Here is an 18682-nt window from a genome sequence, read left to right as displayed (position 1 = left end):
GGACACTCTAATCTGATGGTTGCTTGTCTCTATGTGTGTCCCTGTGATGGACTATAGCGACCTGTCCAGGGTGTACCCCTGCTTTTCGCCCTATGCCAGCTGGGTTTGGCACCATCAACCCCCACAACCTTAATGTGTGGAGGATAAAGCGGTAAAAGACAGATGACTGGATGACCCTCACCTTCCACATACCTACTGTTTATATCCTTAGAAATAAACCCCAATTAAAAGTCATAATCATAACTCTCATGCAGTAAAGATTCCTTCATGATGACTATGGTGACTTTTGTTTGCTGTAGTTTGCAATGTAATATTGCCTGCTACCATATACACCTGCTGCTTATAGACCCCCTTTTTAAACACTTTTCCATTCGCAATGATTGCACAGATGACAAGTGAAGCGCAGACACACTTTTATCTGATGAAGTTTTACAGATAATGCCACAGTCAGCTGGCTGGCAGCAGGAAAAAAACATTGTCTCCTTATTAGCTGTGATTACTGGAGAGAGCTGTTATTATCTTATCTTTTCTTCACACCGCCTCCTTACTGACGCACCTCTCTAAAGCTCAGTCTGTGGCCAGGGAAGCGCGCTCCCGTACGCGCGCCCACCGCCGCCACCACGCTCTCCTTTTTCGTCGATACAGAAAACGGGTGTCGGTGCGAACGTCGCTGGGCTGTGAGTGAATTGGCTGTAGTGGGGAATGTAATATCCTTCTCTCTCGCTCTCGCTCCCTGCGCCTGGTTCCTTCTGTCATCTCATTTCTGCGGCGGACGTCGGGTAAGTTCATTTTCTGCATTTATTTGCAGGTATATAGAGAGTGACATGCAGTTATGAATCCGTGAACCGAATATTGGAAGTAGTTAGACCAGACAGAGGCTGCACAGGCTATGTGGAAATTGGGTTTTACTTGACATGGGCGTAAATAAGCTGTTGACATCTTAATTGGTTTTTGAAAAAAAAAGAGACCCTAATTAAGGACCTATAGGCAGTTAAAGCTCCACATGAGTGCTGGACACAACTATTGTCATTGATATTAAATGATAAAGTCTAGGCTGAATGATTTAATCTCTGCATTTGAATGAACATGCAAATAATTGTTTTTCCCTTTTAAATACAAGGCACAGTCACTATGAAGGGGTGGTTTTAATTATGTTAAGGGTTTGGGGGTGAGGGTCTCTGTGTGTGTGTGTGTGTGTGTGGGGTGACTGGCTGTATACCTGCTGTGAGTGGCTTGTGTAGAATGACTTGTCTTGACTGGCTATCGCCTGGATCCTGAGCAGACCTGGCTCACAGAAAAAGAGTCGTGATGAGGGAGATTCCCGCTCCTCTGGAGGGTCAGCAGTGTGTGAGCCAAGAGTAACCAGTGGCTGCATGTGTGTGTGTGTTGAGGAATGTCCAATATTATGTCCATGGGCTGCGTCTGTCTGCCCAGTGTATGGGATGTGACATCTGGATGAAGACTTTGCTTCATAAAAGTCAGCAACACGTTTCCTGAGGACATGTGCTGGAATCCAGGTGGGGATGAGTTCTGCTGCATTGACAGTGTGTGTGTGTGTGTGTGTGTGACCAGACGGAAGCTGTGGTGGCCCGTGCCACAGCTTCATGTCGAGTGTGATCAAGAATGAGGGCGTGTGTGGTAGAAATTATGAAGGGAGGGAGAGCATTGTATCTCAAGTGTGTGTGTGTGGTTTCTTTTTGCCTGACTGTGTTGGTATGATAGAAAAGACAATGAAGGAATCACAGGGATGAATGATTTGCAGGCTTTTTTTTTTGCATTCGCATGACTGAACATGCACACACACACACATCTGACTGTTGTGCCCATGTGCAACCTTATTGTAACAAAAGAATATTTGGAATGCACTGTATGGTGTGGTTAAAACTACAATTAAAGGTCCAGTGTAACATTTACTGCAGGTTAATTGGAAGAATAAAGATCCGTTGGTTTTCATGGCCGTAGAATAAGTCTTTTTTGTGTACTGAAGGGAACACTTACGACCAAAATGAAGAAGAATGACTTCCTTTCTGGAATACAAAGGCCACAGTAGTTGCCTGATGCACTTGACTCCGAAAGGGAGGGTTGAGGTTGAGTCCTCGGTTTGTTACAATATGCTGTTTAACCACTATCACTCATTCTTACACACTTAAAACCTTATGAGGGATATGGTTCTGGTTCCATGTATACCATTAAAACACTTTTAGCCTCAGGTTGACAGCTTTAGAAAGCCTGTGCTTACAGTACATAGTAATTGCTGGTCTGTCACTGGACACTCTTCTGCATGAATATCCGCCACCCAACGTCCTCCACCTTACTTCACTACCTTAAAGGGCACGGCTTTCTCTGCGTTGACACTCAGCTCTGACACTGAATGTAAATATGTGTGTAATTGTCAGGATTGTGGGCTGGTCCACACATCGCCTCACTGCACAGACATAACATTAAAAGGAGGATTTTCAATTGATGTACTCTAAGGCCAGCATTTTCCTTGCAGTATGGGGCAGCATCGGAAACCCTTCCATTAAATGACATGAAGTATTAAAGGAGGTCTCCACACTTGGCTTATGGTTCTTCATTACAGCAAGAGAATTATCTTGGAAAAAAAATGGACCCCAGTGATGAGTGACAGAGTCAAATGAAGGACACCTCATGGTTGGTGATGATATGAGGCCAAGGAGCAGCAAGCATATAGTGTTACTCATCCTGTGCTCTCAGCCTGGTCAGCTTTAATATTAAGGTTACCTTACATTTATCTATACTGATACTCTAACTGTAAGTCCGTCATTTGTATTCATGATATACTCTGAGACCGGGTTCATGTTTCAGTAACTGTGTCATGCTAAACGCACCTGATTTGCTTTAGGTGTGGACCATTAAACCTACATATATTTAAGGTAAGATGCTTGGCTGTAAAGAATTGTGAAAAAGACATGATTAAACATTAGACCAGAGGTAGATGTACTGCCTTTTCAACATTAATTTGTCTTGAGAAGAATATTTTCCTTTCCTCTTGCAGGGAGTGAAGCAAATGGAAAACAAAATATACAAATGGATTCACCCAAATGGTTAAATCAGATACAAACATCAGGCATTCGCAAAAAAAACCCTCTCCACTAATTCTCGCCGAGTGCATTACGATAGTCCAAGTGATAAATGATAAAAGCATCCGCACAACTTTGAACGTGTGCTTTACATCAATCTCCAAATAGATGGGAAGGTGAAAAAGTTGCGAGACGTGACTTGCCAAAGGGATACGAGAGAGAGAGAGAGAGAGAGAGAGAGAGAGAGAGAGAGAGAGAAGCAGCATGCCACGGATACTTTGGTAACTTACAACCCTAGACAGCCAACGAGCAAACAAAACACCGTGGACATGTTTGCTTTTAGATATTTAACAACTGTTTTGACCCTGGGCCAGACTGGTGTGCTCAGGTAAATTTGTTTTGTTCATAGCCTCAGGGATCTGAGGCGTTGCATTGGAAGTTCAATGTTTACAAAGAGGGAAGACAGTGCTGATGGCTGTGGTCGATCGGACAGGTGGTCTTTAGTGAGGCAGGCATAAGTAGAAAAAATACTTATAAATATCTGTTGAAATGTCAGAAGGTTTCTCATATCTGTAGCTTAGGTGGTTGGTGTACGGCAAATCCAAAACGGCTCAATGTTTATTGTTTCTTAAGCCACTGTTTGTGTTTTCATACCACTGATTTAGGTAAGACTGCAGTTGGCAGCTATTTGCACCACCCATTCTGACAAGTAATACCACCACTTCAAAGTAGAGAGCTTTGATTGAATGGGATTTTTTTTTTTTTTTTTCCCTTTGCCCGTGATCTCTTGCTACTCTTAAATCTGTTTGTCCTTTCCTGTGACGGAGCTGTCTTTACTTCATTGTATAATTTCATTAGGATAAATGCAGTGAGTATAAAAAAGCTCTTCAAGTACACTGGGGGAAAAAAACAACCCCTCCCCCCACAAGAAAAACCTATGTCATTTTGCCTTTTTGTGTCACTCTGGTTAAACCCTGGCTACCAAAAAAGGGAAAAAATTGCAGACAGATACAGTGTTCAGCTCATCAGAGACATGTTACAGATGGAGGAGCCTCAGTAACAATCAAATTTACTACTCGTTTACTTTATTTAAAAAGAGCAGGGTCTTTTCTTACTGTCACTGTCTGCCTGTAAAGAGCATTCAATAAGAATGTGTGTCTGCTACGTAAAAAACAAAAAAAGGCCCATAGCCTTTAGGAACCACTGTTAAATTATTTTTCACCAGTCCATGACTGAGGAGAATAAAAAGCAAAATTATGCCAGTGATAGTTGCCAGAAGTATGAGAACACTAGACAGATCTCATTGTTGTTGTTTTTTTTGTTTTTTTTTTTCTTTGAACACATTTGAGAGGTCTTCAAACCTAAGACAGCATAAAACAAACGTTCAAGCACTGCCGAAAGGGACTCTCCTCTGTGTGTGTGGCAGAGACACACAGCAACAGAATAAGACAGATGGAGGACGACCATTTGATGGCTGTTGTCTTGTTTGCAGAAATGAATTCTAGGATTATACAATAACTCGCCACGTAACGGTGAATTAGTCTGTTACTCCGTCTAACCTGTAGGGGCTGAAGTGGACCTGAAGAGATCATCCATCACTGAGGCACATCTAATAGTGGCCCATGTCTAGATGGTCGCTCTCTCCCTTCGGCCTTTTATGTGAAATTGACTCTTCATGAATAAAAGACCCAAAACCCTAAGAGCGACACCTAGAGCCTCCACTGTCCCCCACATTCCACAAAACAAGTGGTAGCCTGTTATTCATCGGGCTTAAGATGCAAGGTGGAACCAGACCCATGCTGTTCACAGACTGGGTCTGCTTTAATCCCAAAGAGACCTGAAAGTCAAACAGATTTTTGTTTTTTAAATACCAAACAAAAACATCACCAACAAAGAAAAAGAGCTCCTCAACCATACATTATGTCTTATATACAAAGTAAACAGTAAGTTACACATTTACATTTTTATTAACATTTTTAAGGATTTGTGGCTGAGGAACTGTAATCATGTGAAATTATAAAATCCACCAAGTAGCCACAGCCTGAGCCGAGGAAAAACAAATCTCTGTGCCACAGCAGTCAGCTGTGTCCAACACCATGTGATTAACATGTCCAAGCTGCTAAAAGAAACAAACACTGGTCTCAATATTTACATCCTGTAACTGCAGTTCCATCTGTTTTGCTCCGATGTATCTATCAATAATAGATAAGCGCCAGAACCAAATACCTCACACAAAGTGGCTGCCCTCAGGACTCAGTATTTGTCTCTTCAAGGCTGCGTTTCTCTGCAGTTTCTGAGGCACAGACAGTTTATCGCAGCCATCTTCAAACCTAAGTTACAAAGGTGGCAAAAAACAAACAAACCCTAGATTTGTCGAGTAGATTTATCAGCGGGGTAATGCATATACTTCACTCTGCATATGTAATGCAGCATGTGCCTGTATGTATAATCAATAAAATAGGACGTGTAGTATGTGCACTATGTCCAAATAATTGCATTATCATAAATCTGACGTCTTTGAAAGTCAAGGTTTGAAAGATTTCAATTGATTTGGAATTGCATTGATTTTCTGATCATTTTGCACTGAATGCTTAATTATTGCGAACGTGTGAAAGAGTTCATAGATCAAAGCTAATTTGTTAGGCTGTTGCTTGATGAATAGGGAATCAAGAGAGGGCTCAGGGGGACATTGTAGCAAGTTCAGCCTTGAACGTTTCCTCCGACAAAGTTCTGCACTGCTGTGTTAGAAGATTTTAATATGAAAATCATATTGGCTTTCCTGGAAGCTCTTCAGGTTGGAAAAAAACCTCTTTTAATTCCCTATGCATGTTTGGGACACTGCTGAATGCATCTGCTGAAGATTCTTCACTTCCAATCACATTTCAGTGATCGTAACTTTCATCCAGGAGAAGATGTCATGAGGTGGTACCCAGCTTCACTGGGTGTTTTCAATTCCGTAACCACAACGCCTTCAGCAGTGTTGACCAATCACTGCCCATCTACCCCTGGCTTCCAGCTCAACTCCTCCCTCGTAGTCCAGAGCCGGCAAGAGGCTCGTTCTGCTGCCTCCTCCAGCCCGCGCATCCCCATCTTCCTCTCCCTTCCTGAAAGTCCTAGCATCCTCCATAATGACTGGGTCCCTGCACTAATGCACCAGGTCCTATTTCTTTGTGGTCTTTGAGGCCCCTTTGCATCCGTCTTTCCACTTTCCCGAGTATCCTCCCCAGATCCACCCTCACCTCCCGTGATCGTGCCTTCTTCAGGAGGCCTTTCACGTTCTTTGAGGAAGACAGTGTCTCCCCCGCCCTGATGAACTGGATAGATGTAGCTGGTGTCTCATGGGTCTATTGGGGTTTTCTTTTTGTCTCTCCCACTCCAATATGTCTGCCAGTGCTGTGAGGACCTTATCATGACACCACCTGTATCTTCCCTGGCTGAGTGCAATCTTGCATCCTCCCAGAATGTGCAGCATTGTTCCTCTCGCTCTCTTTCTCTGCACAACTTGCACAGTGGGTCCACTTCTAATTGAAAGGTCTTTTAATTCCCTATGCGTGCTGTAGTTTCAAGTAACTAATATCGTGTTGGGGATTTTGTCAATTTGACAATTGAGAACTGTAAAAGAGGAGTAGATTATCTGATGTTGAAAGTGAAGAACCCAATTTTATTCCATCAACTGAGTCACATTTACTTTGGTAGAGAAAAAAAAGAGATATACTTGATAGTACAGCACTTGTCCATTACTTATCTCATCAGAATGTGCAGTGACTTCATCCCAGGTACTTTTGTAGCTGTTAACTTTGTACTGTGTGGGAAGGTTGTAGATGCTGACAGGATAATGTTGCTCTGGTGTATTCATTATTCATATGTATTTGTGAATTATAACTGAGAACTTCTTGTAATGTGCACAACTGCAATAGACTATCTATGCTATTCTAGAAGCTATTGGATATAATCGATTATGAAATAAATTGAAAGTTAATGAGCATTGTTAAATCTGTGATATTCTGTAAGATTGCTGTCTGACATCATTCAATAACTGGAAAATTAAGCTTCTGATCAGAAAGGGCTGGATTGGTCGATGGTGCATTCACAAGAAACATCCATTGACTGACTTTCTCTTATTACTTATTTATAATTATTCCCAAGGCTTCTAGGGAACAAATATAAATGTGGATAGTGATTTCTTTCGCCATTATGCTGTGAAACCAGTTTTAACAAAATAGATGTCTAATTCAGCGTTCACATTTTAAACAAATTAGCAACGTATGCTTCTCTGCATTATGAATCCATGCATACTGCCGTAATGTGGTGCCGGGCAAATGCCTTCCACTTCCAAACCCCTCACCCCAGCTGACAGGGGCTTTTCATCTAACATTTCATCATCCAAACATTTTCAGTGCATCTGCTGTGGGCACAGCTTGTGATGAAGCGAGCAAAGACTAATGGACTCAGGGTTTGTTCCAGAGCTTAATACCTGCTGGAAATGAGCTCTGAAAGCCAGAAAGCTGTAATCAGATTGGTCATTTGTGATTTGGTCAACCCCTGCAGTTATGTAAAAAAAATCATTCTTAAGAAGGTTTGCTGTTGTAGACTCACCTTGCAGGTTCCAATCATTCATCTGCTTCAGTTGAGAGAAGAAACACATTTTTACATCACCTGGTTCAATGTTATTACCATTTACACTAAGGTGCCCTCATTACAGGGCAGCTCTTGTGGAAATAAGTGACCAAAGGCAGTGGCTATTAGCTCCTGTAGGTTTGAGGAACTATGCATGAGGTACACGTTAATTTAATTCATGTGGCTGATTATGTCTACATGAGTGCACGATGGGGGTTGTTTATGTTATTTTTTCATTTAAAGCTAACAGCACTTTAGATTGAGTAAACTGATTGAGAATTGTTTTCTGACATTGACTTTTTAAATTTCTCAAAAAATGATGCTGAAATCGGAGTCACGACCCCATTAAAGACTAAGCATATCCATTTACCAGGAAACAAAACTCCTAATGAAACATAACGTGTCTCTGCTTGCTAGATTTGGATTTGACTGCATATTTTGCCAAAATATTTGGTGACACAACTTTGTTGTTTCCACTTAAGCACGATTAGCTGTAACATGTTGGTAGCATGCCATTAATAACATCAAACATCGCATTTTTAATAATTAAATAGGTATCTTTAATTAATTTATATCACCATATGGTTTCAGCGTTTTCGTGACAATTACTGTTGGCAAACACATTTCTTTGACGTAAATGAAGTACAACGCAGAACATGTGTCAGAAAAACCCAGATTATCTCACAAACAAAAGCTATGGGCTGTCAAGCTCGATTGAACACCTGATTACACACACATTTGTATGCATGTATGTTGTCTGTGTAAAGAATTACACCCTTCACTATTGACATAAGTAAGCATAAATTAGGTAAAATGTACATCAGCAGCATGACACGAAAAAAAAAAAAGACAAGGATACCCACGGTACATTTAATTCACCTGCTCTGGATTTACTCGATTTGTAGATCATTTTTTGCAAATGTATTCCTGCTCCAACTTTGCTTGCTCAAATTAATTAATGATAAATTTCCTTAATGGAAGCAGCGGCTTTTGTCAGAGAACATTTTAAAGACGTATGAATTAATAAAATATGTGTGAGAAAGAGAAACATGTACAAATGTGCTATGTTAGGGGTGGGAATCACAGAGTACCTCACAATACGATACATGGGCCACGATATCAATAATATCACGCTACAACTGATATACGTTACGATATCTGTCGAACTGAAGAAAACGTCTGCGAAAAGTTAAAAGTGCAGTATTTGTCTGTTTAATCACGACTTATCTGTATATGCAATAATGTACTCAGCTATATAAAATACTAAAACTTTCAGCTGCTTCCCTGAGAGACCAGGTTATTTAGATGAGGACGTAGGATTGCTGGGACCGAGCTGTTGTCAGGATGTTCACTGATGTAGAGAGATAGTGAATTACTTTTTCATCTTTGTGAGCACAGTGCATTGCAGCCAGATGTAGAGCGCACATTTAAGCCTGCCAATCGGCACCTATTTCAGGCAGCACTCGGCTCCCCCCTTCACCTTCCTTTCAAAATCCCCTCCACTAAGGGAAAACAAGGATATCGGAGTGAGAAATCTCTCAAAAGTATAAGAATCCTGCAATCACACAGTCAAGAGTCAAGAGAACGATAATGTGAGGAGAGCCAGACCATTCTCCAGTAATAACACAATACTGTGGAGAGAATGCTACCATCTCCCACAGGCACAGGGGTTTGGGTTTTGTTTTGCAGCCCCTAGACATGTAGAGCTCTGTGTTTTAATCCAGGTAAAGTGTGGATCAGAATGTTTAATGATTATGTGCTTCGATGCAGTACTTTCCTCATTAAAGACTGCAAACCAAACACAATACCAGTCATGCTGCCTTCAAAGGAACTAGATCCATTGGCATTCAAAAAGCTGTTGATGTCAGTCACCTCGAATGGTCACCCAAATGTTTCAAACTCACAAACTAAACCAGAGCTTTTAGTATCACACCTGTTTTGTAGATGTGGATTAAAATGGGAGTATCTCTGTAATTCCTTGCTCACTAGACTAATGCTTTAATGGATTCATTCTTTCCCTTATTAAAGTGTCTGGGAACGTGTAAGCTGTTTTGGGAATGTTAAAATATTTAACTGGTACGAACTTTAAATTGTAGTTGAATTACTATAGGGCAGGGTGACAAAGGAATACCAATAATTATATACTGCACATATGTTGTATATATGACATCCAGCAAGAAAACCCATGACATTGACTGATTAGATTTTATTTTTCACGGTGAGAACCTTTTTGGCCATATTACCCAGCTCTACCTGTACTGGTGATGAGCCATTAAGCCATTATGAACAAAAGCTGTGATTGTCATCTTGTGTCAGAATGGCAACAGATGGTGATTATAAGGTCTGACTATACGTCTGCAACCAGATTCAGTGTTCCCTATTAGGGCATTAACGACTTGTCATTTTTCACATCGACTTATCTGTCAATAAAGTCGACAAGTCTTTCGAAGTTCTCTGTAACATTAACAGCCAGTAGCAGAACAGTCACTAATGGAAATTTCAGGTCATTTTAAGTGCACAACAGAAAGTCATAAGTTAACCCACCCAGTTCTTGTCTGGGCTACGTCCACACCCAGAGGTGTGTTTCCCCCCCGATCCACTCATCCGAAACCCCCCACCAAAGCTTAGTGGCCCCGTTGTACCCGCTCGATCCCAGTGCTGATGAACTCGACAGTCACTCTCCGTGCACTGACCGCATACCCAATTCTCTATTACAAATCAACTCATCGGCTTTTCTGTTAATGCCCGATTCCCGATACATTACTGTGGCACAACTGGGGGGAAAAAATGATCTCCGTCAGTTTAGCAGTGATTGAAATCTTGCTGTCATCGTCTGGAAGAGGACAAGACTGAATTCTGCTTTGACAGATCGTTTTGTTTGCTTTCTGATCCGCGTTCAGTTCACATGTAGCAATGACGTCCACGTCTTTATGTAAATTTCGCATTTGTAAATGAGCTCTCCACCACTTTCCCCCTGCAATACTAAACCCCGTACAAACAGCAGAGATGTGGCAACGAGTCAGCAATGTAAGCTGTTTTCCCACATTGTGGTGTCACAAGCTATTCAGAGACATGTGTCAGTGTAGTCACCAGTTACGTTGAGTAAGTGATTCATGGTGTTTTCGTTATGTCTGCCTTCTATGTCCGCTTGGTCAGTTTAAGCTGTGTGTGTGTGTGTGTGGAGTGAAGTCAACACATCATGAGATTCTTGAAAGCTTGGATGAGCTGAGTTTAAAGATCTCACACAAACAATGACTGCAGAAGTGATATAAGAGATGGACAAACACAGCAACAGATGCCTTTTCAGAATAACTGCTGCGCTGAACAGATGCTGAGCCACATAGCTCAGAGGACTTAGATTTACTTAAGTTCCATTCAGCATAAACACAGCTTAGTATCAGTCAGGCTGGTTTTCAAACGCTTTAAAGATCCCATAGCCCGGAAGTGCCAATTAACGCTGCATTTTTGTGTGTATCTGCGTCATTACCTCGTTTATGAAGCCCTAAAAGTCCAGTTCAGCCACTGCTGAGAGCGCAGGGTTTGATTGTTTTCCTGAGCTCTACAAAGTGGAACGGCACTTCCGTTGACTAGTTATGTCACTGGCGAATTTCACCACTCCTCCAAACACGGTGACGTACTTTCAACCGTAGAAGAAGAAGAACTACTCTCGTTGTAGCTGCTGAGCTCTGTACAACCGATACGCAACCGATACGCTCTTCTTCTTCTTCTATGGTTGAAAGTAGCAAGCAGGACACAGCACCAAACTTCACCTAAAGGAAGGAACAGTGCCAACAATACGTATATTACTGTCTTTGTGGGCTTGTTTTGTTGTTTAGCATTAGCGATAGCCGGCTACAGACTAAGCTACACGCTAAGCTCATGTTTCATTTACATGTGTGTTTATCATCTCGGTAACCACAATGTTATCCAAGCTACAGGCGTCCTGCAGCAGCCTTTCACTTGTCACAGTGTCTTCTGACTCTGGGTCAGACTCCGGATCAAATGCGTAAGGGATTACGGCATTACTCAATGTTTTGATAATTGCTAGCGGTGCACCTGCCTTTCCAGAGGGGGAGCTGTGGATCTGAGAGCTGTGATCAGTGGGAAAGCTCTCGTTGGCTGGCCAATCACAAGACAGTCCGTGTTCTGCGGGTGTGGTTTTGGTCTGAAACTGCGCGGCTGACAAGAGCCTCAGTGATGAGATATTTACATCGGCTCGTTTGTAGCGACTGGGACGTTTTTGACCATAAAAACGACTTCATGTTGTCACATATAAGTGAGATAGGACCATGCTATGACCGCTTTCATGTTTTAAATGTTTCTCCGTGCCTGTATGCATAACCTGTAGCTTTTACGCCGCTCTGATTGTTTTGTACTGTCTCTCTTCTGGTGTTTCTTTGTGTTTGCTTCATTTCTGTAAAACACACTTGAATGGATGAATCTGCCTTGTCTTGCATTGCTCGCTTTGAAGTCAGAGTAAGTCGTTCGTCTGGGTTCGTCTACATGCCGATGGGCAAGACACTTAAGGCCACGTTTCTCCTGGCAGCTGTACCGGCAGCTTGGTGAATGGCAAAACTGTAGTGCAGCTTCGATTGGTCGTCAAGACTAGAAAAGCACTATATAAATACAAACCATTCACCATACAGTGAGGAAACATCTCTTTTTCCCGGCACTTTTGAAGGTGCCATTGGCCTTTGTCAATTACCTCAAACTTAATGACTTTGCGCGTCAACAGCTGTCTTCGCCAATGGAAATCAGCACCGCAGCATGCCAGAAAGCCCCAGTCCATCCTTTGAGTACTGTAATAGTGAGTCACTGTAGCATGAGATGATGAAGAAGTAGTATTGCCCAGAGACCATATTCTATCCTCTTGTCTTGTCAACATTGAAACTCTCGTAGCAAATGCAGCTCCCAGCAGGAAACCCGATCCAGCAGCAGAAACCTACATATACTGTACATACATAGCACCTTCAAATGCACAGCATACAGAAACGAGCAAACACTGACAGAACCTCACACATAAGCCTACTCAGTGTTTAAGATGAGAGCAAAATGTCCTGTTCCTTTTATAAACAAACCTCCAGGTAAGTGGAAACAAACAGGGGGACGCATCACATCTACCTGTCATGTTTTGACCCGGTCAGCGAGTGCCAGTTCCATCAAAGTTAGTTCCCGCTGGGCATCTCACCAGTTAATATATCTGTCTGCATGTGGCAGGTAGATAAAATAGATGGTTGAGGTTAATGTTTGTGCGTGAAGTGATCCAGTCAAGCTTGAAAGAAGAACATAGGTCAGTAAGTTAAACCAGTGACTGCTGCCATAAGTGAACATGACAGCTGATCAGCCCACTCATGGCAATGGGCACGATATCTCCCTTTCAAGATGGGTATGACTCAATGTGTCACTCAACACAAAACAAAAAAAAATCTTACACAGTGACTTAAACAAACCAAAAAAACATTGCTCAGATGTCGTAAAGTCTAATCTAAACCCACTTACCTTTGTTTAGTGTTGGGTGCTTTTCTGTACCAGAAAGCTGGAATTATTCACATTTACATTCACTTAAGTTTAAAATGCTTTTTCTGCTCAGTAAGAAAAGACAAAAAAGTACTTTATTATTAGAAAGTGTCATTTGGAGCTTTTTGGGTTTTGTTTTTTTTCGCAAATAAAATAGATAGCAGATGAAAACAGATGAACAGACTTGTGCTTGTCTCCACAGTTGATGGTCGTTTTTTTTTTTTAGAAATGCGAGTTGTCACTTACACAATTAGCTCTATACTATCCTCCTTCACACACATAAGAAGCCCACACTTGGCAGCTTGATGTCCTTCCTGGAGCAGCCTGTTTGTATTTCACACATTGTACTACTCCACGTTACACATGCAGCTGCAGTCTTCTTGTATGATGAGGGAAAGATGGACTGACATTGTTTGGAAAATAGAGTCAAGTTTGCCTGCATACAGAATAAACCTATCCTCCTCTCTGACAGCTTGTTAGCCACCTTTTATTTTTACATGCACAGCATAAATCTGCTACCGTGCATGTGATAACCTTGAATTTGACGTTTGTCATTAATTCAGTGCAAAACAAATGTGCCGATATTGTAGATTGTACAGTTTTGACAACCACATTACATGGAACACAACTTGCTGTGCAATTTAAAAACAATGTGACTCAGTGAATAAAGCTGTTTTCCCAGTTCAAAGACATTTACATGAGGGCTTTGGGTTTTGTTCTGAATAAAGCAGAGAGCAGATTCCCCCTGACTCACTGGAGCTTATCTTCAGATGGCCTTGAGCATTTGGCCTATGTTTTAGAGCATTTCAAGACAAAAACAGATTATTTCTTTGTGGTATATAAACGCTGACACAACCTGTCTTATCTATTAACTCACACTGACATACTGCATTCTGCACGTACACCCTGTATGGGTATGCATACAGTATATGTATATATATATATGTACTGTATGCATACCCATATCTCAGAACTGTATATATTTCTGCAAAATATTGACAAAAATAACTGTTTTTCAAATGCACATCAGAGAATATGTCGGCGCAGTAACAGAGCGCAAGAGGACTGGAGCTGTAATTATCATCTGTCTATCTGTGCAAAGTAATCTGCATGTTAAGTACCATTTTCTTCCATATTGATCCAAGAGTAAAAGGGAAGAGAAATAGAACTGCATGAGAAGACATTAGAGTGGGATTTTTTTTTTTTTTTCTTAAATGCTAGAATCACAGGTATAAAGAAACGAATAGCTTTTTTATTGATTTACTTCACGGTAGAAATCCAAATAGGTCAGTTTGTGCCAGTAAATGTGTCATACACACTAGAAATAAAATACAAGAATTAAACAGTAAACAATGAATCAGTCTGGCAAATGGATGACCAGTGCCCACACCTTGAATGAATACACATCATATGCCTCTGCACTGCTCTTGAATTTCACCTGCATATTACATAAGAGGGTCAACATTATGATGTTGGTGCAAATACTATAATTTCACATTAGATTTTTTACAAATGACGCTGAGAGCTTTTCATTATAATGCACAATTAACTATGAATAATGATTACCTAGGGTCCAATGCTAAAAACTAAGTGAAGTATTCACTCTGATTTATATCAACAGGCACTTTGCTTTGTCTGAGGGTTAAGTGAACTGTTCACGTACTTACCTACCTCTGGGGCTACCATCTGGGTATTGAGCAATGTCATTAGGGACCTGATGGTCAGAGTTTGGCTGCCTCTGCGCCATCAACACATTAAGTAAAACTACTGTAGTTCATGTGTTTCTATAGCAACAGCTCCCACACATGTCTTCGGGATACTAAGTAATGCAATGCCAGTGAATGAAAGCTGCCATGAGCATTTCAATTTAAACAAATCAATCAATCAATCAATCAACTGATAATTATATGGATATGGGGGGGGACACATGAATTAAGTGAAATAAAGTAAGACATGAAAGCAATGACTGTAACTGCATCTGCAGTGATTTTTACTGTTGTATAACCATACTTGTCCTTGGTGGATTTTTTTTTTCATGTCTCCTTTCTCTTTCTCCTCTTTTGCAATTTCTCTCTCTCTCCATCTCTCACTCTGTCTCTCTCCTAGGTGTTGGTGAGTGACGGGGGGTAATGTGATGGCAGAGCTGGCAGGAAGGTCAGATCAAAGCAGACTCTCTGCTGCACACTGAACCAACTGGATGCAGCCATTCTAAAGCTACAGCTAAGTCAGGTAAACTTTTGGGTGCGAATGTGAAGAAAACAGTGTTGTGGCTCTGTCAGCCGTTTCCTTTCATAAGACCTTGAACACATATAAGGTTATCACTAAAAGGCACATTTTGAAGTCAAACTTTTCTTTCATTTAAAGGTGACTATTTAAATCTGTGTCTGATAAGAACTGATCAAAACAAACAAACAATATACACAGTTTCACAAGAAATTCTCTCCTAAATAAGTCATTTTGACAGCTCAATTTCCCAAGATTTGTTTCAGATTCTAATGCACAATTGTCTTTAACTTCTAACTGCAGAATGGATTTCCTGAATTCCACTGATGGGGTGTTTGCCACAAGCACCAGTGGTTATGACTCTTTGGATACGCTTCCTCCCAGTAAGACACTGCTTACACTGACCCTGTCTGTACTCGCCATCCTGACAACATTCTTCAACTGTCTGGTGATCACCGCTATCGCAGTGACCCGCAAGTTGCACCATCCAGCCAACTACCTCATCTGCTCATTAGCAGTGACTGACCTGCTGGTGGCTGTGCTGGTCATGCCCTTCAGTATTGTGTACATCCAGAAAGAGCGATGGGTCATGGGCCAGGTGGTGTGTACCATCTGGTTGAGTGTGGATATCACCTGTTGCACATGCTCCATTCTACACCTTGCTACAATTGCCATTGACCGTTACAGGGCCATTACTGACGCAGTGGAGTATTCGCGCAAACGCACAGGTGCCAGGGCTGGAGCGATGGTAGCAGTGGTGTGGTTTTTGTCCATACTCATCTCACTTCCCCCTCTTCTGTGGCGGCACTACAGTGGGGATGCGGACCACAAAGACCAGTGCATCATCATCCACCATCACATGGCCTTCACCTTGTACTCTACCCTTGGAGCATTTTACATACCCCTGCTGCTCATCCTCATCCTCTACTACAAAATCTACCGGGCTGCTCAGACCCTCTATATGCGCAGGGAGGCCAGCCGAGCCAGCCGTCACTCATGCATGACCAATGGGAGCATGATCCCTTCATCCTACCCTGCTGGAGATGGTGATGCTGATGGGGAGCCTCGAAGTCCTGAGCCCATAAACCCACCAGAAAAGTCTATCTCTGAACCTTCAACTGAGGAACCTCCACGGGAACGGGTGCGCGTCTCAGTGAAGACTTTTCACTGCAAGAAGCGCCGGCATGAGTCGCGTAGTGAATCACGCCGGAGCCAGTTTTACCAAGGACCTCGGATCTCTGGCTCACGTGAACGCAAAGCAGCTTCCACACTGGGGTTGATAATAGGAGCCTTTGTCATCTGTTGGTTGCCATTTTTTGTCAAAGAGGTGATTGTCAACACCTGCAGCTCGTGCAGCACTTCCATGGAGATGGCTGACTTTCTGACATGGCTGGGATATCTTAACTCCCTGATCAACCCCCTCATCTACACCATCTTTAATGAAGACTTTAAAAAAGCTTTCCAAAGACTAGTAAGGTGCAGCCATTACCTCTGATGGTCGCAATTGTACATGACAACACGTAAACACATAAAGGGGAGGGTACAGTTAAATGGCTGGTGGTCAAAGAATAATGACTATAATGGGCCTGAGAGAGAATAATCTCATACAGGAAAGGACTGACTCTGCTTTCCAGACACTCCACCAGGCATTTCAACAACCTAAATGGCACTAGCTCAGAAATGAGCTTTGCAGTTAAATTCCACATTGAAATCCAGGTCCTGCTATTAATAGAACAGCCTGAGATCTCATTGATGTTAAGTGGTGTGCAAATGTGAAGGGACACTGACAAGTTGGGGTTTTGAAAAAAGGCCATTGCTGACCTTTTGGAGATATGGGATCTCAGCATTTAGTGAACAGCTCCATTTAAAGGTCTAAAGAGTGCAGTCTATTATGTCTCTTCCTTCTAATGTCCGCCCCTCTATATTGGCAGGCTGGACGTGTGTGAAATATCACAGAATTTAAACACACAAAAGTTTTCTTCGTATGATGTTGTGGGTTGGGTTGAGTGACTTCTACCTGACTGACTAATGACTGCAAACCATGTCAACAAATACGTTATAGAATAAAAAAAAAGCTTGATTGTTGAAGCTAAAATAATGGCACTGATTCTTACATAATTGATTTGACAATTTGAAAAGTGGTATGTTTTCACTTCCTTTTCATAAACCTCACATTAACATACAGTATAAATACTGAAAAAGATGGATGGCACCATAATAGAATGCCTTATGTGTGATGGAAATGTTTTATCATCTGGGGCCAAATCATATCATTGGTTCATATCACTTCCCGAAATGTAAAAACAACACGCGGAACAAAAGCATCTAATTGTTGGAGAAGTTGTAAAGGTTACAGGTTCTATGAAGCCTCTTAAATTGATATTTTTGCACAAATCATTATGTTCCTTTAAATATGTTTTCAGTTTTTAAGTTTGAATTGTATTTGTCTTGAAACCATTACCATTGACATGCCATCCCATCCCATCTCATTCCCACACTATAGCCAGCATTTGGATAATGGCTGTGATAAACCACTGGTGGAGAAATCCTCATTACATTACTCCCACTCAAGTACTTGGAATAGAACTACTGTTTCTTTACTGCCTCCAAGAGGGCACATGATAAATTGATGAAAATATGGATGAGTCAATTGAGAGGGTGTACTGTATGCTAAGGAGAAAATACTCGGTGTGCAGTATTACATACATCTCTGAAAGTATGTCCAGTATTTGTATGCTGTTTCTTTGTCTTTCCGTCTTAATCATCACTAATAAACATTCCACATCTGAACGATGACCCCACCCCCCCGCTCTCCGAGTCATTGCTGCTATTCCAAGTGATGTTTGAGATGAGTACACTTGCTATGTGCATGTAGAGAGAGTAAGTATCAACAAAAAAGACAATCCATTGATAATCAGAAAGTGTTACTGGCTTTTGAAATCACATGGTGTTAATCTCAGTTTCACTCTGCTAACATTCTGCTGTTAAATGAACAAACCTCAGTCTGGTGTGATGGCACCTCCCTGTGGCTAGCAGAAATACTGCAGACTTTGTTGGTTGCCGTAATTAATCTAACAGCTTTTTTTCACAGACACAGCAAAGAAAACCATGAATGTGGCAAAATAGTGCTGTTCATTTGTAAAGACTGTTTTGATGTGTAAGTCCTCATTGTATCACTTATAATAAATAAATAATCAGAGACCAAATGGTCTCTTTATGCCTTAATGGTCATAAAGAGACCATTAAGAAAATCTGAGGAAGCATGCCCCTTTAATTCTAACCTA

The 18682-nt window shown here is 41.5% G+C and overlaps 1 protein-coding gene across 2 annotated transcripts; it reads left to right on the top strand.

Moving 5' to 3' along the window:
- Positions 1–666: 666 nt before the first annotated feature.
- On the top strand, positions 667–18264 carry htr1fa (5-hydroxytryptamine (serotonin) receptor 1Fa). Of its 2 annotated transcripts, XM_044012567.1 has the most exons (3): positions 667–779; positions 15282–15404; positions 15702–18264. In XM_044012567.1, exon 3 carries the CDS (start codon positions 15703–15705, stop codon positions 16891–16893), a length of 1191 nt encoding a protein of 396 aa, XP_043868502.1. In that variant the 5' UTR covers positions 667–779; positions 15282–15404; position 15702; the 3' UTR covers positions 16894–18264. The 2 variants fall into 2 exon arrangements, with proteins under 2 accessions (XP_043868502.1, XP_043868511.1); XM_044012576.1 differs by lacking the exon at positions 667–779 and having other exon boundaries at positions 15269–15404.
- Positions 18265–18682: the final 418 nt, after the last annotated feature.

Source organism: Solea senegalensis, linkage group LG2 (assembly GCF_019176455.1).
Source record: "Solea senegalensis isolate Sse05_10M linkage group LG2, IFAPA_SoseM_1, whole genome shotgun sequence".
Taxonomy (NCBI): Eukaryota; Metazoa; Chordata; class Actinopteri; order Pleuronectiformes; family Soleidae; genus Solea; species Solea senegalensis.
The sequence above is the reverse complement of the archived record's forward strand: the minus strand, read 5'-3'. Positions and strand labels throughout refer to the sequence as shown.

Coding starts and splice junctions, on each gene's coding strand:
- htr1fa (XM_044012567.1), top strand. CDS start 15,703: ATGGATTTCCTGAATTCCACTGATGGGGTGTTTGCCACAAGCACCAGT.